This window comes from Musca vetustissima, unplaced genomic scaffold (genome assembly GCF_032173495.1).
Source record: "Musca vetustissima isolate MV318-11 ecotype Yass unplaced genomic scaffold, APGP_CSIRO_Mvet_v1 utg38201, whole genome shotgun sequence".
Classification (NCBI taxonomy): domain Eukaryota; kingdom Metazoa; phylum Arthropoda; class Insecta; order Diptera; family Muscidae; genus Musca; species Musca vetustissima.
In genome coordinates, this window is record NW_026880223.1 from 54,320 (window position 1) to 77,683 (window position 23,364).

The 23,364-nt window shown below is 34.4% G+C and overlaps 4 protein-coding genes across 4 annotated transcripts; 2 read left to right on the plus strand and 2 right to left on the minus strand.

Annotated features, from left to right (window-relative positions):
* Positions 1–8,050: 8,050 nt before the first annotated feature.
* Positions 8,051–9,217, plus strand: LOC133325699 (arrestin domain-containing protein 2). Its single transcript, XM_061534422.1, has 3 exons — positions 8,051–8,509; positions 8,579–8,761; positions 8,827–9,217. The coding sequence occupies exons 1-3, from the start codon at positions 8,051–8,053 to the stop codon at positions 9,205–9,207; spliced, it is 1,023 nt and encodes a 340-aa protein (XP_061390406.1). The 3' UTR covers positions 9,208–9,217.
* Positions 9,218–11,605: 2,388 nt separating this feature from the next.
* On the minus strand, positions 11,606–12,263 carry LOC133325703 (uncharacterized). The gene is made up of 3 exons (XM_061534427.1): positions 12,129–12,263; positions 11,899–12,036; positions 11,606–11,832 (listed from the first exon to the last, which is right to left on the minus strand). Exons 1-3 carry the CDS (start codon positions 12,261–12,263, stop codon positions 11,743–11,745), a joined length of 363 nt encoding a protein of 120 aa, XP_061390411.1. The 3' UTR covers positions 11,606–11,742.
* Positions 12,264–14,521: 2,258 nt separating this feature from the next.
* LOC133325701 (adenosine 5'-monophosphoramidase HINT3) lies at positions 14,522–15,248 on the minus strand. The gene is made up of 3 exons (XM_061534424.1): positions 15,015–15,248; positions 14,750–14,943; positions 14,522–14,557 (listed from the first exon to the last, which is right to left on the minus strand). Exons 1-3 carry the CDS (start codon positions 15,193–15,195, stop codon positions 14,522–14,524), a joined length of 411 nt encoding a protein of 136 aa, XP_061390408.1. The 5' UTR covers positions 15,196–15,248.
* Positions 15,249–17,805: 2,557 nt separating this feature from the next.
* LOC133325694 (vacuolar protein sorting-associated protein 8 homolog) lies at positions 17,806–22,062 on the plus strand. Its single transcript, XM_061534418.1, has 4 exons — positions 17,806–17,904; positions 17,993–19,300; positions 19,370–20,221; positions 20,443–22,062. The coding sequence occupies exons 1-4, from the start codon at positions 17,806–17,808 to the stop codon at positions 22,060–22,062; spliced, it is 3,879 nt and encodes a 1,292-aa protein (XP_061390402.1).
* The last annotated feature ends 1,302 nt before the right edge of the window (positions 22,063–23,364 follow it).

Sequence of the window (23,364 nt, forward strand, 5' to 3'; positions counted from 1 at the left end):
AATGATAATAACAAAAATAACAGCAACAACAACAGCCTCAACTAAACGGCCAACACACAGTTGTGTTAAATATTCCATAGAGAGTAGGGAGTAATACAATGACGCGAAAATAACAACAACAACTACAACTTTTTTTGCCAAGGTGCTGCTGGGTAATACTACATTATAACATCTAGCTGCCGCAAAACTCAACTTCCTAATAAACAAAACAGCGGGAAAATGTTTTGTGGTGGTGGTGGAACACTGGCCTGATGGTCTGCTTTAGAAAAACAGCTGCGAAAAAAAGTGAAAATTATAAATTTACATATAATTGTTTATTAAGTAATGTTTTTTTTTATTTTTTTCTAATTGGACACATTGGTGGCCCCATTTACTTTTGTAACAATTTTCTTTAATTGCATTTCACAAAATGAAGGTGAAAAAAAGTTTTCATTTATTGTCCCTTGTCAAAGTAAACAAAAGAAGCGACTTAAGAAACAAACCTGATTTGATTGGTGCAGTCTCTCCGCCGCTCTCTCTCTCAAAAGTCTCACAAAAGAACAAAAGACTTAAGACACATACCTAAGATGAGACATTTATTGAACTTAACAATAAGGGGGAGTGTCATTGGGGCTATTTAGAAGCTAAATATATATAGATTTTAACCATCAGCTTTAAACTCTTACTTACGTAGCTGGCTTGTGACAGAACTTTCGTTCCATAAGCCGAGCTTAAAAAAGATTTAAAGGCGCGTCGGACTTTTGCCCATTTTTTTTCAATTTGAAAGACCATATTTGACCATCTTCCACTTGATCTTTCCATCTTATTCGTGGCCTTCCTCTTCTGCGTGAACCATCAGCTGTTTCGCTTTTATATGCCTTCTGGGCTGGGGCATCTTCATCCATTCTCACAACATGACCTAGCCAAAGTAGTCGCTGCAGATTAATACGTCTAACAATGTCGATGTCCGAGAATAGCTAGTACAGCTCATGGTTCATTCGACGGCGATATTCACCATCAACGCAGATCGGCCCATAGATCTTTCGGAGAATTTTTTTCTCAAACACTCCAAGAGCTGCGTCGTCTGCTTGCGCAAGTACCCATGCTTCAGATCCATATGACAGTACGGGTAGTATCAGAGAAGAGTGTGAGTTTGGTCTGGCGTGAGGTGGCCTCGCTTTTGGGTTGTTTGCTCAGACCATAGTAGGATTTGTAGGCCATCACGATCCTTCTTTGAATTTCAAAACTGATGTCATTCGTTTTGTTTATGGCGGTACAAAGGTATATAAAATCTTTTACTACCTCGAAGCTGTAGTTCACAAGTTCCACAGTTGGTCCGAGTCTACTGGACGTTTTGTGCGTTGATACCATCACAGTTGGTCCAAGTCTACTGGACGTTTTGCACGTTGATACCATCAGCTTGGTCTTCTTGCCCTTTACTGCCAAACCCACTTTGGCAGACTCCTTCTCAATTTGTTCAAAGGTGGCTGTTACCCCTCTCAGTGTTCGACCCATTATGTCGATGTCATCGGCGTAGGCGAGTAACATGTGTTGTTATTCATTTCTGTTCACTTTTGCCTCTCGTATGACCTTTTTCAGCAGGATGTAAAAAATATCACACGACAAATTGTCACCATGCCTAAATCCTCGTTCGGTATTAAAGGGCTCCGAGAGGTCCTTTCCGACTTTAACTGCTGATCTTGTGTCAGTTTAAGTTTTCAGTTTCTCCTCTCTCCTTTTCTCCCGATAGTTCCCCATCGCATTACGTGTTGATACTGTCCGCTTTTGTTTTTAGGGAGTGGACAATTCTCTGCCATTGTGCTTCTATATTATTATCGGGACAAGGGGTGCTTTCGTCAAGCAGTTGGGTAAGTTGAGCGGAGAAGGCTTCTGCTATCTGTTGTGTTTGCAGCTTTTCGACGTCAAATTTCCGTGTTACATTAGATCGTACCTTTGCTGCTACATTAGGACGGGTGGGTACCTTGGCTGCCACAAGGTAATGGTGGGTACCTTGGCTGCACAAGGTAATCGATATTCGCTCCTCGGATCGATCGGACGTCTAAACACTGGATTTGATTTCTCGTTGTTCGATCGGGGGACGTCTAGAACACTGGATGAATGCCTTCCGTCTACAACAATATTATCGATTTGATTTCTCGATGTTCGATCGGGAGAAATCCAAGTGGCCTTGTGTATATCGAGATGCTTGAATCTGGTGCTGCTAACTACCATGTCAATCAACCTCATGCGGTGTCTCATGTTTCTTCATGGAGGCTGAATTTTCCGACGGTGGGGCCAAAGATATTTTAACTTCCGATTTTTGCATTAAAATCTCCTAGCAGAACTTTAATGTCATGGCCAGGGCAACGATCTAGGCCCTCGTAAAATATGTCTTTGGTCTGTTCATCTTTAGCATGGGCGCAAATGAGACTGATGTAGAAGAACTTCGCTTTTATACGAATTATAGCAATTCGCTCATCTTCTGGAGTGAATTTGGAGACGAGGTCTTTTATTATCCTGTTAACCATAAATCCGGAGCCAAATTCATGTCTCGTTTTATGGCAGCTATAATACAGTGCGTAATCGTCTGATTTACTTACTCCTGTCCCTTTCCATCGCATTTACTGTAAGGCAATAATATCGGCTTTGTACTTCTTGAGTACATCCGCCAAAGTGAAAACTGCGCCTGTTCTGTACTACGTGCGCACATTCCAAGTGAAGATTCGCAGATCGTGGTCCTTTATACGTTTGCGGGGGTCGTCAACATTAGGGGTGTTCGGTTTTCTTTTTCGTTGGGTTTTCCGAGAGTGGGCCACTAACCCGACGTCTCAACCCATTTTTTATAGTTCTTATGGGTGAACTCGCGGCATATATTAGCTCACTATTTCATCGGGTGATGAAAATAGCTCCCCAGGTGGCACCGCGGGGAGGTCAGTATCCAGGATTGAGATGAAAGAGGGACCAAGATAATCCTGGATTTCGCCACGTTAAAGCCAATCGGAGACGTTGCTTGGTATCTATCATCCCCTACGCCATCGGCAACATTTTAAGTTATGTAGTTAAAATCGGGAGAAAATGTGTATGGGAGCTCTATCAAAATCTTAACCGATTTACGTTGTGCAAATTTTGGTCCAATTGGACACACCTTGGTGCAGCATTTATATCCAACTTCTAGGTTATACTAAGTTCAGTACGTTGTGCAAAAATTTGTGTCAATTTTGTGCAAAATCGGACGAAAATATACATATGTAGAAGCTATATCAAAATCTGAACCGATTACAACGAGACTTGCCAGAGCATAACTTATATTAACTACAGTTCATTGTACCAATTTGTGTGGGAATCGGACAATATTTGGGTTTTTAGTGCACAATTTACATAAAATCGGGAGAAAATATATACCTAAATCTGAACCGGTTTTCAGGAAACTTAACACACATCATTCTAGGCCTAATTCAATACGTTATGCCAAATTTCGTGCAAATCGAAAGATATATAGGGACTTTGGTACACCATTTACATTAAATCGGACGAAAATATATATGAGAGCTATATATAAATCTGGACCGATTTTCAGGAAACTTAACACACATAATTCTAGTACGCTACGCCAAATTTGGTGCATATCGAAACTTTGGTACACTATTTACATTAAATCGGACGAATATATATAGGAGCCATATCTGAACCGTTTTTTCTCAATTTTTAAAGGGTTCGTCCTTGGCTGAAATAGGTAAACTATGCCAAATTTCATCCAATTCGGATCATAAATACGACCTGTACTTTGTTTACAATTTAACATGATTCTATGCATAGACATAATAGATATAATAGACATAATACCCTGTACCACAGTGTGGTGAAGGGTATAATAATAAATTTTCCAAGAATGTTTGTGTCTTAAGTCTTTTGTTTTGGTATCTACGCGAAAAAATGAATTTTAAGTGGTTATTTATACTCTTTCGAGTCGAGCTTGGTGATCTAAGTTTTGCAATGAAAAGGAAAGCCAGGAGAAGAACCTACGTACCCACCATTATGCGACGCGTTTCGCCGTTGGTTAAGCGGCTCATCAGGCATATTGGGCTATGTGGCTTTACAAATGTCGTACGTTGATAACTTGTATTTATTCCGCCCTGATGCGAAACTTGCATATGCGAATTAAATTCAAATTTGTCAAAGTTCGACATTAGTCTTCATTAAAACATTTACAACGTATTTTTGATATGTTCATTTTTTGCATAGATTGTGCATACCAAAACAAAAGACTTAAGACACAAACATTCTTGGAATAGTTATTTTTTTCATTTATTAATTAATTATTATAATGAAATAGATTGAAATTCCTGTGCAGTGACGAATCTGAAATGTGTCTGCGGATATTGTTTATGAAGCAAATTAACGCAAAATACAACAACTTTAGCACACCTTAAAAAATTAAAATCCACTTCAAAAATGAATCAGAATTGAATTTAAAAATTTCTCTAGCAATCAATAAAAAAATATTTTTAGAGATAGTTTCAATATTCAGGCTTAGTTCGGCAGAAACATATTCTTGCTCATTTTGTTACAATAAAAGTCGATTCGACATACATCAGATAACTTTAGATTGATCTGTTACCGTTGTTTCAGCAGTTGTTCTCATTCCGTTTTATTTGTTTTTATAATTAAGACTGCACTACCTTCCCTCAAGCTTCTTTCATTCTTCACACATCGACTGGCAATGGCCGTTTGATTTCATTCAAACATTTCATGTGAACATACCTTTAGATTTAATGGAACTTCCACAAAAACAACAAAAAACCAGACATAAAACAAAAACAAAAAGGCATTGGCAAAAAAAAAAACGTTTATTACCTTCAAGCTAAGAGTCGTTTATAAAGCTAAACAAAACAAAAATAAAACTATTCATTAAGTTAAACAAACAAATAAAAAAACCTCCCATATATAAAAATAATACACAAGCATACATATGTAATATATGTATTAGTGAATGTGCATTTTGTCTACACATGATTACAAATAAATTAAAAATATATATATATATACAAAATGTTTCAAATTAAAGGGAGGCGGTTTAATGTTAAAAAAATAAATATTAAAAAAATTAAAATTGTTTTTTTTTTAATCAAAATATTTAAAAAAATCAAATTTTTTGTCGACAATTTGAAGAGGATTAAATTAAAAAATATATATATATATATATGTTTTGAATTTTATTTAAATTTTTTTTTCCAATTCATATAGGCATGGATTTTTTTTTAAATATTTTTTAACAATTGCCAGATTTTTTAAGTATATAACTATTTTTTTTAATTCGTTATTTTTCAATATGTACAAAAATTAAGCCGGTTTAATGTACATTTAGAGAATCAAAAAAAAAAATAAATAAAATAAAAACAGTCAATTCCCGGTATATTTCTATGTCGTTGTCTTTTGTCATTTTCTACCTTCTACCAGCATCTACATATACACACACATTTTAAACATATATATGTACATATATTTGGCAAAGTATAACTAAAGTTGAATGGTGATGATGTGAGATTTTGACCTTGATTTGTTGCCCACAACAATGCCGGTCATAACGATGATAACAACAACATGCACAATATTGGTAGAAGCAACAAACAAAGTTGTATAATAATTTCGAACTGAATAGTGTTACGTACATGGGCCAATGTGGGTATGTAGTTATGTGTTCACATACCCAAATGTGGAACTCCAACAAAATTTCCTTTTTTTTTTTTTGAACACTCCCCCAGAAAAAAATACAGAATAAAATATTAATATTTTAATAATAGCTAATATAATTAAATTGAAAAAAATAGAAACAAGTTTCACGTGTGGAAATTGAGGTTGAGTGTGTTTGTTTCAAACCAGTATTGTATGGCGTGAAAATGTATTAATTTGTGGTCAAAGAATTGGGTTACATTCGGTTCAATTTATTATCAATTATGTGAAGAGGAAAGGAAATACAAAAGTAACGTTAATGACACAGTGTATCAAAAAAAAAAAAAAATTAAATTAAAATTTTTTGTTTTTATAAAAAAACGTCTATTTATTAGTGGGGAATGTGTGGCATTGTCCGCCGAGGAGTAAGGCAGACTATAGATTCGGATTTTGCCACTGATCCTCATCAGATCTCTTTGTTTTTTGTTGGAATATTCTCCCAAGAAGCTATTTATTGCTTCTTTATAAAAAAATCTTTTTGATCGATACGCAACACTATTAAATTTTTTTTTCAATCAGACACCCATTCGAAATACGTATGGAAGCTATGGCTGCATCTGCACCAATTTCAACAAAACACAATAACGCCATTCAAGTCACAATTTGATACGTTGTGTTAATCGCACAAACATTAGGAGTTTTGTGTTTCATTTATGTAAAATCGGACGAATATATATGTATATGTGGGAGCTATATCGAAATCTGAAGCATTTTTTCCGAAACTTACCACACATCATTCAAGACTCAAGGATATATAGGGAAAACGCAAATCGAATGATATAAAGGGACTTTGGTGCACTATTTACCTAAAATCGGACGAAAATATATGGGAGCTATATCTAAATTTGAACCGAAATTTAACACGCATCATTCTAGCCTCAATTCATTGTGTTATGCCAAATTTCGTGCAAATCGATGGATATATAGGGACATTGGTGCACCATTTACATAAAATCGGACGAAAATATATATGGGAGCTATATCGAAATCTGAACCGATTTTCCCGAAACATACTACTCATCACTCTAGATTCAATTCATTACGCTATGCCAAATTTCGCGCAAATCGAAGGATATAAAGGGACTTTGGAGCACTATTTACCAAAAATCGGACGAAAATATATATGGAGATATATCTAAATTTGAACGAAATTTAATACACATCATTCAGGACCTAATTCAGAACGTTATGCCAAATTTCATGCAAATCGAAACATATATATGGGCTTTGGTGCCCCATTCACCTTAAATCGAATAAAATTATATACGGGAGCTATATCCAAATCTGAACCTTGGCCAATTAAGGGGGCTGTGCCAAATTTTATTCAAATCGGATCATAACTGCGGCCTGTACTTTGTTTATAATTTAACATTTACAGACGGGCGGAAATGCATAAATCGACTCAGAAAGTGATTCTATGCATATTCTCGAAAGATATATTGGGACTTTGATGCCCCATTTATCACAAATCGGACGAAAATATTTATGGGAACTATAACAAAATCTGAACCAATTTTCCCCAATTTCAATAGGGTTCGTCCTTGGGCCAAACAAATGAGCTGTACCAAATTTCATCCAAATCGGATCATAAATGTGACCTGTACTTTGTTTACAATTTAACATCTACAGATGGACAGACGGATGGACGGACATGCATAAATCGACTCAGAAAGTGATTCCATGCATATTCTCAAAAGGAAACATGTGTCTATCTCGTTTCCTTTTGCCTGTTACAAACATATGCACAAAGACATAATACCCTGTACCACAGTGTGGTAATGGGTGTAAAAACTCTACGCCTTCTGAAAATGTTGAAAATAATTGTTTAAAAATCCACACCTTCTGAAAATGCTTAAAATATTTTTTAAATAAAAATATGGGAATTGTTGAAAATAATACATTTTTAAAATCCAAAAAATTCACGCCTTATGAAAATGTTGAATATTTAAAAAAAATCGATGCCTAAAATGTTTGACAAACAATTTCAAATTCTCGACTTAAAAAACTAAAGAATAATGTTGAAAAAAATGCGTTCTTTATAAAAATATTGAAAAAAAAATTAAGAAATCCATACACATGTTAAAATGTTTTCCAACGCCTTATGAAAATGTTGACAAAATATTTTTAAGAAAAAAATATCGACGTCTAAAAGAGGAATATTTGGCTCTTTTTAAAAAATTTAAGAAAATCTACAATTTTTTCATATTGAAAAATTATTTTATTTATTTATTTTTATTTTTCCAGTTAACATAACACCTCCCGCCACTATGCAGCTATATTGAAAGTGTGTGCACAAATATTCCTCACAAAACAACAACAACACAAAAGTCACGAAACAAAAATGCCACGAAAACTTTTAAAATTTCTCATAATCTTCGATAATACCTCATTGCTATATTTTCCCGGGCAATTTCTCTCCGGTCGAGTCCTTCTCGAACTGCAAGATGACACCCCCGCTCTGGGTTTACATTTCCATGTTGTCGGCGAAGGTGTGGTGCGTGCCGGTTCGGCACGACAAGAACGTGGTACATATGACAAAGAAAATTATATAGATTTTCGTATGCGTCTGCTGGGTGATGTGGATCAAGGACCCACAGTCCTCTCACCGGGCATACATAGTTTCCCTTTCAAATTGGGTCTACCCATGGGTTTGCCATCGACATTTTTGGGTCGCTACGGTTGGATACAGTATTATTGTAAGGCGGCGCTGCGGGAAACTAATGGTCTGATACATAAAAATCATCAGGTATTCATTGTTATGAATCCAATCGATTTGAATATGGAGAAGCCAATATTGTCGGTATGTAAGCATTGAATTTTTAATGGAAGGGTATGTTTTTAAATTTGACATTTTTTTTTTTTTTTGTAGCAACCCTTCACCTGTGAGGTGGAACACAAAATGGGTGTGGCCTGTGTGGGCGGAGGCCTGGTAAAGTGCCGTGTTGCCTTAGATCGTGGTGGCTATGTGCCGGGCGAGAGTGTCCTTGTAACGGCATTTATTTCTAATCATAGTAATGTTACCATTAAAAGGACCAAAGCATCTTTAACAGAGGTAGGTTGAAACTCTCTTTTCCTTTTTTCAAAATCCCAACAATTGTTCTTTGTTTCTTTTTCCAGACTGTTGAATATTTGGCTCGCGGTAAAGTGGTGCAAACTGAAAAGCGTGCTTTAGCTGTCTTAGTCCGAGGTAAAATCCGTCCCGGTGGCAAAGATGAATGGCAAAATGATAGCCTCTATGTGCCACCCTTGCCACCCACAAATCTCCATGGTTGCCATTTAATACGTATCGCCTACGATGTGTTCTTTGTCATTGAACCCAAGTCGCTGGAAAAGGAAATCAAATTGCAGCTGCCCATATTATTGGGCACCTATCCATTCCGTTCGCCAGCCAATGATATTTCAAATACATGGCCGGATTCGGTGCTTAAACCAGATACCCATTATCCCTCATCATTGCCAATATTCCGGCCTTGGTTAAATGATAAACCGGAAAACTAAAAAAATACGAAATAACAGATACACCAACAACAATCATCATTAGCAAGATGAAGAGAAAAGTGATTTTATTAATTTTTTTGTGTATTAAAAATGTTTGTTAACAATTCAAAGCGGATTTAAGAAATTCCAAATATGGAAAATGTTAAACAAAAACAAGACTTAAATGTACTGAGAAAGAAAATCTAGTAGTGGATGAAGTAATTCGATAAAAACTGTATTGCATTTTTTTTTGGCACGCAATCATTCAATTTATACACCTACATCATTCAATGTTGAGGTTATATATGCGAAGATGGTAATCAAGTTGAATTATTTTAAATTAGCCGCTGATTTGAAATTTCTGAAAAAATGCTTCCGGCCATACAATGTTCTTCGTTTTTGTGAAATTGAAATTTTTGATGTTTTGTCTTAAGTATAAGTTACTTATATAATTAATTATATTATTAATAAAATATATATACTGAAAAATGTTTTTCTTCTTCTTTTGTCTGTAATAATCTATTATTATTAAATATTCTATTTTTTATTATAATATTAATTAATAAGCTGTGTGTATAATAAATGCTTACATGTTATTATTTTTTACTATTTCAATACTGACTTGAATAAAATGAAATCACGAATACAAAAAAAAAACGTTTATATTTGAGACATAATTGTTGTTGTTTTCTGGAAAAAAAATAAATAAATTATGATCGAGTATAATTTTTGGAAATATCCGAATTTTCCCATTGATAGTAAATTCATTCCAACCTCAATTAGTATGCTAAATGCCTTTAGACACCAGTAAGGGAAAGAGCAAAGTCGAACGAGGGTTGACAATAGGTTCGTTCGTTTACTTTCCCAGTAATATTTACTCAGTAAGAATATGCAGAGAGTAAATACGAATTTTTCCTTTTCAAGAGAGAAAACTGCAAAAAGTAAACGAACAACATCCAGTAAAAAGATTGCTTCGACACAGCTGATTAAAACAACAAACAAATTGGCGCAAACATTCCAGACATGTTAGGGATGCACACTTTTTCGTTTGGATTTGGGACCTAAAAATCGTTCGCCAATTACTCTTGTATTACCTTATTTTTAAATACTTGCGTTTTCTTCATCCATTTTTGTATTTAATGATACAAAATCAAAATAAAATGTTTACATAACATAACAAAACAGCTGATTAAATATCAGCTGATGGTACAAGAAAATTCTTACTGAGTAAATTTTCCTTGTAAGAATTTGCAAATACTCAGTAACACAACTGTCAAATCTGCTCTCTCAATTCACTCTCTTTTACTAGGATTTTGGGTAAACGAACAACATTTTGTAATAATTTGTACAAATTATTGAGTAAACGAACGAACCTAATATACTAACCTACAGCGTTGTATGCACTAGGTGCTCTTAGGATACAATATCTTAAACAATTTTAATAATTTCTACATTGCAGTTCATCAGCTGATGGGTGCTATAGCTCCACATTATATGGCGGTTATCTTGAAAATTAAAGCAATTAATAGTATTTGTTAGAACGATTTGCTACCAACTGAGAATTCTAAATACTAAATTATAGCCAGGTCGGTTGAAAAATAGTACAAAAAACCTAAAAATTGTGCTTACCATTATATAGGGCTATCTTAAATATTAATATTTGCTTCCAAATGTTAATTTGAAATACTAAATTATAGCCAATTCGTTCGGTTAATTTTCCCAAAACTTCCCAAAATACCGAAAAATGTGGAGTATCATTATATGGGGGCTATCATGAAAAGTAGACAGATATCGATATTTGGTATTCTGATCTAGGACATATATTCTCTATGGGGTCTCCGGTGAATATTTCGAGACATAAATATTGAATTTGTAATATGGTTCTATGACTGATTTGCTGGTCACTATTTTACTTCATATTCACCACATTATGTTCTCAATGATGGCCACTGTCTATCCGAATGATTGTCCATTTTATGGCTGTTTGTTTACACATCTCTATCAGATGTAGATCTTTAGACTTGGCAATTTTAAATCAAAACGAAAGTTTAATGAAATTTCATATACCCCCTTTCATAAGATTGGAATCATGTTATTCATTATGTAGAAATTTTTAAAATCGGGAAATATTTTGTATTGTCTCAATAAAATTTATGTTTTTGCATTCGTGATTTAAAAAAACTAAATCTTGATTTTCTTATACGGTTCTATGACGGATTTGATTTTCACACTATTTTTACTTCATATTCACCACTTTAGCTTTCAATAATTGATGGTCATTGTCTTTGCCGAATGATTGTCCATTATGTATGGTTCTTGTTGTTGATCCCATGTCACAAAGAAACTATTTTTCTTCAAATCTAATACACTTTCCTTTGCTACAACTGATTCTTTCTAACCTAGACGCCGCTGATGCTGCTGCCGCTACATTAAAATCATAATTAATGAAATAATCACAATTAATACTGTCTCCTACGTAAAGTGCTTAAGTAAATTCGTAAATTTCCAATGCAGTTCATGCATGAATTCATCAAAACGCACAGCCAAAGCTCTGTGCTATGTGGCACGGCGATTTGTGTTGCCCGATCTTTGGATGACACAGCCTTTAAACGAATTCAGGCGTACATCTATTTCACCTTCCTCGAGCTGTAAATAACAAAAAAACGAAAATCAATAATTGATTAAATTTTCTTCATGTCCTTAAAAACCTACATCATCAAATGCATAAATATCCTGATAACAAGAATACGAAATGCAACGTCGCACACAGGCCTTGCGTTTAACACCCTCCAATGTCTCGCAAGCAACATGTTGTTCACAGTTTACCTCAAAGTCATGATAGGTTATTTCCTGCATGAAATGATTTGGAATTAATTAATAAACGTTTAGACCACCAGCAAACACAACCACCCACCCACCAATAACTGGGCTGACCTACTTACATTCTTACTTGTCTCCTTGTAGGCATATTCGGGAAAATGAAAAGTCGCCGCCTTGGCCAATGGTCGGCCATCTGAACCCAACTCCTGGTCATTGGATGATGCTGCCACTATTGATTGTATTAGCAATGATAGCATTATACCACAAAAGGGCAATTTATATCGTCCGAGATTGAACATTATTCTAAAATTTTTTAATTTTTATTTTGTTTCGTTTTTTGTTACTTCGTGCAAAGATTGTCAGTGGTTGAAAATTATGTCCTATGTCCTTTCACATGTTCTAGTCTAACGGTAATGCTGGTGTTGGGGTAGTAAAAGGAATAAAATATCCAGCTTTTTACACATTGAGAGAGCTGAGAGAGAGAGAGTATAAAAAATGTAAACAATGACAAGGTTGTGTTTTTATGGTAATAAGGACGAAAAGTCTGAACGAATATAAAACACCCTAAATTTATCGTGAGTTTTCGAAAAAATATATGTTTGGATTGTCCTTTATAGATTTGAAGTTCCATATAAAGGCCCCCAAATAGGCGAATTTGTACTAATACCTCCTTACAAAAAAGAGTCTCAATTTTGAAAAATCGCAAAACGTAATGAAACATGTTTAATAGGTGTCCCCCATAAGCATATAACACATGCCTACTATGCGAAAGTCATTTTGTTTTTTTGTCGTATGTTCTTACCTAAGTTTTTTTTTTAATTTCGGAGTTTCGGTTTCATTTTTATTATGCGGACATATACTACATATAAGTATAACGACAAATTTGGAGGGTTTTAGGCTCATTTTTCTAGCGAACCGATGTTTCCTTTTTTTAAATAATATTTATCTAATAATTTGTACAAATTATTACATAATTTCAAAAGTGGTGAAGAGAGTGAATTGAGAGAGCAGATTTACATGTGTTACATACAAATTCTTACAAGGAAAATTGACCAACGAAGTGGCTGATATTTAATCAGCTGTTTTGTTATGTTTTGTAAACGCAAAAAATTTTCAAGAAAATTGATTGTTTTGTGAATTTTATTTTGGTTTTGATTTCAAAATTAAAGTATTTAAAAATAGTAATTACTTTCTGACAAAAAATGTGCATTATAACCCCGGTTATGTCCACCCCCATATCAATTGCAGATACAGGAATAACAGGTCACAACCCATATATGGGGAACAAACAACATCAATTTTTTGTTATCCATTTTTCATAAAAATGCTGTTTTATATCCGCCAATTTGTTTGTTGTTTTAATCAGCTGTGAGAACAATCTTTTTACTGGATGTTGTTCGTTTACCAGTTTTCTCTTTAGGAAAAAGTTATTACACCTAAATAGTTGTGTTTTCTAATATTTATTCTTTTGAAGAGCCGAGCTGCATTTTCTAAGGAGATTTTAAGGAGAACAATCGACCTCAATTGCCAAATTAAATGCAGATTTCTTAGAGGATAGAATACCTTGTGGTTGTGAATGTTCTTTATATGTTTATGTTTGGAGATACAGGCCTATTTTGAAGGTCAGTGTAAAGTAATTTGGTATTTCGTTTCCTGAGAGGATAAATTTCCTTGCAGATAATTTTCGTTATACATGTTAAGATTGAAATAAATAAATAATCATATTTATTTTAACATTGCCCCCTTGATTTTAGTTATTTCAAAGGTCCAACCGAAGTTTCTGTAATAAAAAATCAAAAAGTATACTTGCAGACAATTTACTATAAATGTATTTATTTTGACATAGTTCCAATATAAGGTATTTATTTTGACTTAGTCGCAATATAAGGCAATATTTGAATGTATTAGCCCAATTTTCCAATGGAATAGACTCTTTTTTTCACACATCCCCACATAAGTTTTCGGATAATTCAGTGTTTTTATATGCAACTTCTCATCTTTTAGCTCTTCTTTTTTAGGGAAAAAATTTCAAATTTTCTTCTTTGATTCCTATAATAATATAATTCCTATAATACACCCTGTATATCGAAATAACTATACATATTGCGCATGAGTTCAATGAACTTGACCCACCATAATGTGTCGTCATTATCCTTCTTTACAATACAAAAAACACATGACGTCAGATTAATATAGCAGAACACATGGTTTTAACTTTATGGGTATATTTGTTTATCTTTTTTATTTTATTTTTTCCTGATTATTTTTTTAATATCAAATTGAATTATATATAAAAAAATATATATATAAAAAAAACACATTTAATTAAGCTACAAAAATTAACAAAAATATATACTAAAAAAATCATTCACAGCTACAAAATTTATACACTTATCACCAAATTTATTGCAAAAACAAAATAATAATCAGGAAATGCTGAGGTTTTTTTTGTTGGTTACATGGCATAAATAAAATATTATGCTCTAAATATCCTCCTTCCATTGTAAATGTAAAGTTATTTATTTTCTAAATATTTCCTAGCATCTTCAACCTGAAAAAGAAAATAAAAATGTATAAGATTATAAAATTCTCTATAAAAAATATTATTTTAGTTAATGTGATGGAAAACAACTTGATTCGAAACCATTTATATATTAAATGGGATCAAAGTTTGATATAATTGAATTTTGAAAAACAAATAATACGTTCTCTTTGCTTTCCACCACATTACCTCAATATTTACCAATTTAAACCACGGCGAATGGGTCTTGAAAACAAAACTATTCATCCAGCTCATGGTGGAACGTGGCGCAATGCCATGTAAATGTAAGTGATGGACACTGATAAAGGGCGGCATATGAAAACCAAATAAGGCATCTTCCGTATCAATACCCTTAGATATGAAAAATTCCTTCATGGCTTTTTCCAAGTCATTTACTACAACAACAAAAAAAGACATTTAATGTTTGCAAAAATTCTAAACAACAATATAATTTTTTTTCACTTACCTAATGGTATATCATCTTTTGTCATGGTCTTTAGACTCTCTACATGCCGTTTGGGCACCGCCAAATAATGATGGGTTGACGCAGGTTTTATATCTTTAAATATCACATATTCATCGGTCTCCACTTCGATGACAGCTTCCTTGGTATGGTTGATTATCTGACAGAATATACACGGAGCCATTGGATCATAGGGTGGCGGAGCCAATACGATTTTGTACAATATATAGGTCAGTAGCAGTGATGATGTGAAGACGGCAATGCAAAAATATTTTTTGATTTGTTTAGAGTTTATAGTTTTCACGTTCTTCTTCTTCATCGTCGTCTGCTTTATTTCGTTGTAGTTTGTCGTCGTCTTTATTTTGTTATCTTTTTTCGTCATATTGTTCTTCGTTTGTGTATTTTGATAACCAAAACAACTATAGTTAGTTTCTTTTTGTTGTTGTTGTTGTTAGTGTTGTACAATCTGAAAGATACATTCAGCGATTAAGCGGTTACTTTGTGGACATTTCATTGTAATAAAATAAAAAATACTAAAAATAAAGAAATATTATATAAATTCAATATATATGACAAGAACAATGGAACAAAGATTGATCTCCCATATATATATATATATATATATATAATGCCATTAACGTTAATGTATGAGGTCATTGGATCTATCACTTGCAAATAGTCCGGGTGCAATTGACATGGTAGCAATACATATTTAAATTCTCTTCGCAATAGTTAAGGTAGAACTTTGCAATTTTGCACATATATTGCCACTACTTCTAGGATGTTTGGTATTGGAAATGGGATGAATCGTTCTACGTTTTGGTATAGCCCCCCATATAACGATACCTCCAAAAATTCGATATTTTCACAAAATTTTTATCCTCATTTGTTTGCAATTTGGTATTTTGAGTTCTCAATGGATAGCAATTCTCCCTACCAGAAATTATTGATATTTACTTTTTATACGGTACCTCCAAATATACAATATTTTTCCACGTTTTTTTAACCCAATTGGCTGCAATTTGGTACTTTGAGTTCTCGATGGATAGCAAATCTCCATACCAAAAATTATTGATATCGGTCCACCTTTAATACTGGCTACCATATAACGGTACCTCCAAATATTCTGTATTTTGGAATCTCGGGCTAGAAAATCGGTAATTCAGGAGATATAGGCCTTCAAAGTTCCGTAGGGATCCTTGTATTTGCTAATGATATTTAAAATTTACTGGGCAATATGGGTACCAGTTTAAAGCGGCTACCAACAAAAACGCATATTGTTTTTCAGAATTGAAGAAGGGTCCCGCGGGGTTTTGGAGACTTATATCTCAGAAAGTATAGATTTATTTGATACGAATTTTATATTTTTTAAATACTTTAAATTGATACCGATATTGCCTTAGTAAATATTAAAAATCATGAGCAAATTCAAGGGTCCCAAAGGAACTTTTGAGACCCATATCTCCGGAAATAGTGATTTCCCAAAAAAAGTATACCATTGTAATCAGGACTACATATGGTAAAAATTTCAAAACGATCCGTGAGGGGGCCCTAATCTAGACTTGTTCCAAAAATCAACTGAATTAAAAAGTAATCATCTCGGACTATGTTTTATTACAACATGGAGCCACTGTAAATATATTATCTATAATTTCACTTTTTATGATTTTCAATCCACGCTTAAATATTTAAAAAAAATTGTTCAATTTTATTTTTCTTGTTGTTGTAGAAGAGAAAGCGATACATACCAATATAATGCAGACGTCAAGCTCTGGACCCGAACTGATTTTTTATTACTTCGTTGACCACTTATTTCGATTCGAGTAAATATTCAATATTATTCCACGACAATATTTGTTTTGTTTTCTCTTTTATGATAATGTACCGTTTATATTAGAGGGGAATCGGGAATTGAAAAACGTTCCACTTTCTAAAGAATGGGGGAGAAGACAAAATGACCGATAAAGAACAACTCATAGTAGGTTAATGAAATATTTATGAATGAGCATTTACCTGCGTTAGTGGAACAAGTAACGTAAGGATAACACAAGGCAATATAAATTTGTTGATTAGCCCCCAAAATTAAATGTGCGATTATTAAAAAAATAAAGCCTACGCTTATTAAAAATTCTTCCCATGTAAATTTTAAGAATATGTTTTTATAAAGACCCTTAATGCGAATATTATTTCAAAATCTACACCGAGGGGACTTTAGAAATATTATTAAAAATCTACACTTATATAGGTCATTGGCATATTTTTTAGATTCAAAGCTTAAAGAGGTCCTACTAAAAATATTATTAAAACTACAAGATTTAAAAAAAATAATGCAAGTTTATATAAGAGATTAATCCTGGAAATTAAAAAAATAGTATTATAAAGATCTTAAAAACAAATATTAAATGGACTAAAAGAGCTAGATGACCTGAAAAACCCGAATTAGTTCTGATCATTCCTTTCACGGAATAGTTCCTATGAACAATTAGTTCAATCGCTAGTTTTGTACAGATGAGAATTTTCGACAGCGGATCGACTTAATTTTTTTAATAGAAATAAATTAAACAATAACCGGATTATATCTGAAATATTTACTGTATTTAAACAATAAATATGTAATATAATAAATAAAGAAATTATTTAAACATTCGAAGTGCTGAGAACTGAAAACAACAAACAATAAAATAAGGAAAGGTGTTTGTTCGGTGGTGGGCGGATTAAGCCGCATTAATTTCTACTATCCTACTGATAACATTGAGAGCGAAGCAATTTAAATAAAAATAATTTGTTGTACAAAATGAATGAATTAAAGGCACCATCACTGAATTCTCTATTGGGTTCGGATCGAGGTTCTACAGACAGTCTACTGGCCGAATCATTGATTGATGTTGAAGAGGTTCGTATGGTTGGGGGTGGGGTTTTTTTTAAACATATGATTTGTTTACATTTGATGTCATTTGTTGTTGTTGCTGCTTTCTTTGCAGTTGGACGATGTGGAATACTCTATACCACCATCGGGTGCTTTGCCCTCATTGGAAAAGGTCCTAAGTGAATTCGAAGAAGATTCGGATATTGCTTCCGAATTGGGTATACCAACACCTTCAATTGCAGAGGAGGGTAGTGTACGTATGGGAGGTATAGCGGGCGGTGGAGGCGGAGGTGGTGGCAGTATTATGCGCTACGCCATGCTTCAAGGTGTCTCTACCCAGCTATCATCGGCTAGTGATCGCATAGGTGCCGGTATGGCATCATCCTGTGCTGTATGCAATCATTATTATGCAGTCGGCACATCACATGGCCACATACTCAATTTCGATGCAACACAAACATTACGTTGGGCCCATCAGGATAAAAACGGCCAAGGCGCCGTTTCATCGTTATCCTTCAATCCGGAGTGTAATCGTTTACTGGCTGGCTTTGCCCGTGGCTTGGTTTTAATGTTGGACACACAAAGTGGCGATATTATGCGTCAATTATTCGATGTTGTCACACCCAATACTGGGATTCTACATGTCAAATGGACGTCACGGCCGGCAATGGCTTTGGCCGCCGATTCTGGTGGATCTGTGTGGTCTTTAAGTTTTACACGAAAATTGGGTGTACGTGGTTGTTCAACACGCTGCCTATTTAGTGGAGCCCGCGGCGAAGTATGTGCGGTGGAGCCGTTACTCAGTCAATCCGGTGAACATCATGATCTTGATCAATATTGCATTGTGGCTTTGGCCACCCTCTCGAAATATTTCATTGTCACCATAAGGCCAAGATTGAAAGTTATCAAATATCATTTATTGCAAGGACCACCAGATTGTCTGCCCGTCTTGGCATGGCAAATGGTTCTAATACAAGCTGCAGATACTACCAGATCCATTGATCCGGTTTTGGTAGTGGGTCGTGGCAATCAATTGTTCTTCCATCAACTGTTTATATCGCACGGACGTATAACCCTACTGCTCTTGCGGCACATTACAATGCAAACAAATATTTTATCGGCCCATTGGCTGGGTCCCAAATGTGTTGGGTGTATAGATACCTCGGAAATACTACATCTCCTAGATGTACGATCGAGTAAAGAATTGGAGTGCATTGATTTGGGTAATGCCAGTATGGTTTATGGTTCGGCTCAATTTAAGGGTTTGGCAACGGGTGGCAATGTGTCGCCGGCCTTGGCTTTGGCGGGCACACACGCCTGCTACAATTCCTTGGCTGCACGTGGTGTGCAACTATATGTTTTGGGTTCGAGATCGATGCATTTAATTGGTGTACGAACATGGATGGAGAGGATTACATATTTGGTAAGCTAAATATAAATGGGATTTGTAGAAGAATTTTTTTTCAAAAATAAAGGCTTTTTTATATTTTAGGTAAAAAATCACCGCTGGCAAGAAGCATGCGACTTAGCTTTGGATGGCTATCGAGCTGCTGGTGATCGCCCAAAACGAAAACTTCAAGCCAAGGAACGTATTATAATGCTGTTCAAAGAATATATAGCAGCATCTGCCCGAGCACCCGATTATTGCCTGGGAGCCATTATAAAGTGTCTCATTGTAGTCGATGAGCTAGACTTGTTATGGACCCAGTTATGGGAACGTTTGCAAAATAAAGAACTATTTCTTCACCATATTACCCAGCACATTGAAAATGATGATATACGTCAAGTAAATCCAATTATTTCACAAGCCCTCGTAGACTATTGGTTAAAAATATCACCTGCCAAACTGGAAGATGTCATACTCAAAATGGATTGGACATGTCTGGATTTAAATCAAGTTCTAAAAGCAGCACGAAAATATAAATTATATAAAGCACAAATCTACTTAAATGCAAATGCATTGCATGACTATACAATGTCTCTGACCGAATTGATACCATTGATTGGTAGCGAACCACCAGATTTGGGTAATTGTCTGCTAGTGTATATATCAAGTTGTTTGGCCGGGCGTGGTTATCCTCAAGGTGATATTCCAGAAGAGTTGATACAAAATGTTAAACATGATGTTCTACGTTGCCTGACTTCTTTACATTCCACAACAAGTGAACCCAATGAAATGCCATATCCTTATTTAAGGGCATTGCTGAAGTTCGATACCCGTGAAACATTGAATGTTATATCGTTGGCCTTTCAGGAGAAAGAATTCAGTAATGAATTGGGTTATTCACATCGTAAACGTATTATAAATATTTTATTGGAAATTATGACGCCAGAAAATAATACGGTAAGTTGGGAAATATATTTTTTCACCTGTTATTATTTTAAAAATGTTTGTTTTTAATTTTTTCAACAATTTTATTGGGCGTGGTTTTTTAATAAAATTTTTTTCAATAATTTTATTTTTTTAATATTATTTTAATTTTTTTCAATAATTTTATTAAACTTGGATTTTTAATTTTTCTCAATAGTTTTGTTATATACTTTTATTTGTTCATCTCCTTTTAGTGGTCCGAAATTGGTTGCCTATTGAATTTTATTGCCCAACAAATATCGGAATCCTGCCTACCCTGCGATACCCAGCTATTGGAAAAAGTATTAAATTACCTTTCAATGGAAACGATCGAAAATGAAAGTTCCCGCTTACATTCGGAACGTGAAAATGCCTGGTATGAATTGCTTGTAAATAATTGCCTTGATGCCATTAGCAATGATGAGGAGCAATTGGCATTAGCCAAGAAAGCCCATTGTTATTATGTCCAAGAATATCTTTTGGAAAAATTGCAGCGTTATGATGAAATTTTAAGCTGTTATATTAGCAATCCGCTGCGACATGAAACTATGTTTGTGTACATGGAACGTTATGCCCGCGAAACAAATCGTAAAATCTATCAACAGCTGAAACAGCATTTGAAGCAATTGCTAGAAATCGATGGCAAGGAAACGACGCGGATTGTGGATTTATATTATCGTGATATGGTTGATGAATTGCTGCAACTGCTGGAGGACGATGAGCGTTTTTTGTTTATATTCCTCAAACAGTTGCAACAAAGAAACGATGATCTGACGTCTGAGCAGAGTGAAAAGTTAATCAAATTCCTGTGTAAATATGAACCAATGGAGGTGGAGGAATTTTTAAAAGCCTGCAATTGTTACCGAATCGATGCCGCCTTGGATTTGGTTTTGAATTATAAATTGTTACCAGCCGCCGTATTTTTGGCGGAGAAACAAAACGACTATAAATTGGCATTTCATTTGGCAATGGAAATTTTAAAATCAGCCGGGGTGGAAGAAATGGAGGAGTGTGCAAAATCTGTATCGGCATTATGCAGTCGTTCCTCTTCGTCGACCAAATCACAATTAAACGAAAAAGAACGTGAGTCATTGTGGTTTGAGTTGCTAAAATACATTTTGCCTCTGGAGAATTTGAAGAATATTACCAAACCCATGTTGCATGAGGCCTCCCAGCATGTTGACCTAACAAATCTGGTGCAATTGGTAATGAACACCCACAATGTATCGGGTAATTTTGGTGATATCAAAGAACTTCTGTTGAGCATGTTGAATCAATCAAAAGCCGAAACCAATGCCATGGAAATTGCAATGCGTATTTTAGAAAAAGAAGTGGCTGAGAAATTCCACAATCGAAAAAAGCTGGCCTCACGAGGTTTACTTATAACCATGATGCAATGTGTGGCGTGTAAGCAACGTTTATATAATCAAGCTGCCATAGTTATTTTAGGTTCCTGTGGTCATGCCATGCATGCCCAATGTTCGAATGAATTCCAGAAGCAACATTATATGAAATGTGAAAATGCTGCTGGTGGTGACTATGATGATGACAGTCCCTCCACATCGTCAAGCAGTCGAAATATTAGCCAACAGCTGTCACACAATCTTATGGAAGATGCTGTGATAATGCAATGTCCACATTGTTTGGGCGGTATTGAAGAAGCAAAAATTGCAATGCCACTACAATTAGCCAAACCTAGTCACAATGTTATTCACTTTCATACGAAATTGTCGAATGGAAAATATCAGAATGGAATGGCGTCGTTGTCGTCAGCGGTGACACCTTGTAAAGAGTTGGGGGTATTGCATTTAAAATCACCACCTAGGAAATTTTAAATTGCATTCATTTTTTTTTTTTCGTTTCAATAAATCAAAAAACACACACACTTTTTTATGTGATAAATATATAAGGAGAGCCAGATGTGTATGAAATCTAAACCTATAGGATATATTATTGTAAGTTGTTATATTAAAAAAAAAAAAACAGTTTTGTATGTGGCACCCCCATTCATACATGTTTTCAATTCTCACAAAAAATCTAGATATCAAGTGATAGACATTATAGTAAATATCTCAAAAATTAACTTTCTTTGCCAACCCATTCCCATTTTTTTCTCTATTTAAAATATATTTATTATATAAGCCATTACCAATTGTATTTATAGGAAAAAGTATTCTATTTATTTATTATCGATATTACTCAACGAACCTTTGTGAAACTTTATTGCGTGTTACTCTCAAGTGTATCCTTTAATTTGATAGTTCCGAAGATCAAGACTAAACCATTAATTATTTTTTCATTCTTGATTTTGTTTCTTTTTTCTTTGCTTATTTGACAACAAACTAATGATCTTTTTGTAGTAGTTATTATATGTAAGTTTACCTTTTTTGTTGAAAAACATACTTACTATATACATATTATATATAAATTTATAATACGAAATAAAAAAATATATAACATACATATATTTTTATGCATGTGAACAATAAATTTTAAACAAAATGTGTAGATTATTAAAAGTGTAAAATTTCAAGGACCTAGATAAGAGTGGATATGATTTCTAAGGACCTATATAAGCGTAGGTTTTTAAATCGTATTTTTTTGGAAAAATTTTTGTAGATTTTTATTATAAAAAATTCCCTCAAAATGCCAGTATATTTATACCCTACACAACTATGTTGTCAGGGTATTATGGCTTTGTGCAGCCCCAAATGTTTGTAACGCCGCGAAATATGGGTCCTAGACCCACCTTTAAGTATACCGATCGTCATATCTCGACTAGCTGAGTCGATCTAGACATGTGTGTCCGTCCGTCCGTCTGTCCATTATAATTTGTAAACACGATACAGGCCACAGTTATGGACCAATCTTCACGAAATTTTGCATGTAGGATGGGTTCTGGCCAATGAAGACCCCTATTGTTTTTGGAAAAGATCGGTTAATATTTAGGGGATGAAATGGACCAAAAACATTCACCCCTATTCCGTAGTCACTTCGCATCGACATCGACATCACTTCGACACTGATTTGGTATCTTCACGAAATTTTGATAATATCAATAAAAACAAAAAAATTGTTGCATAGGCAAAAATGAGTTTGTATCCGTCACCTCACTGTGGCACAGGGTAAATGTGTCT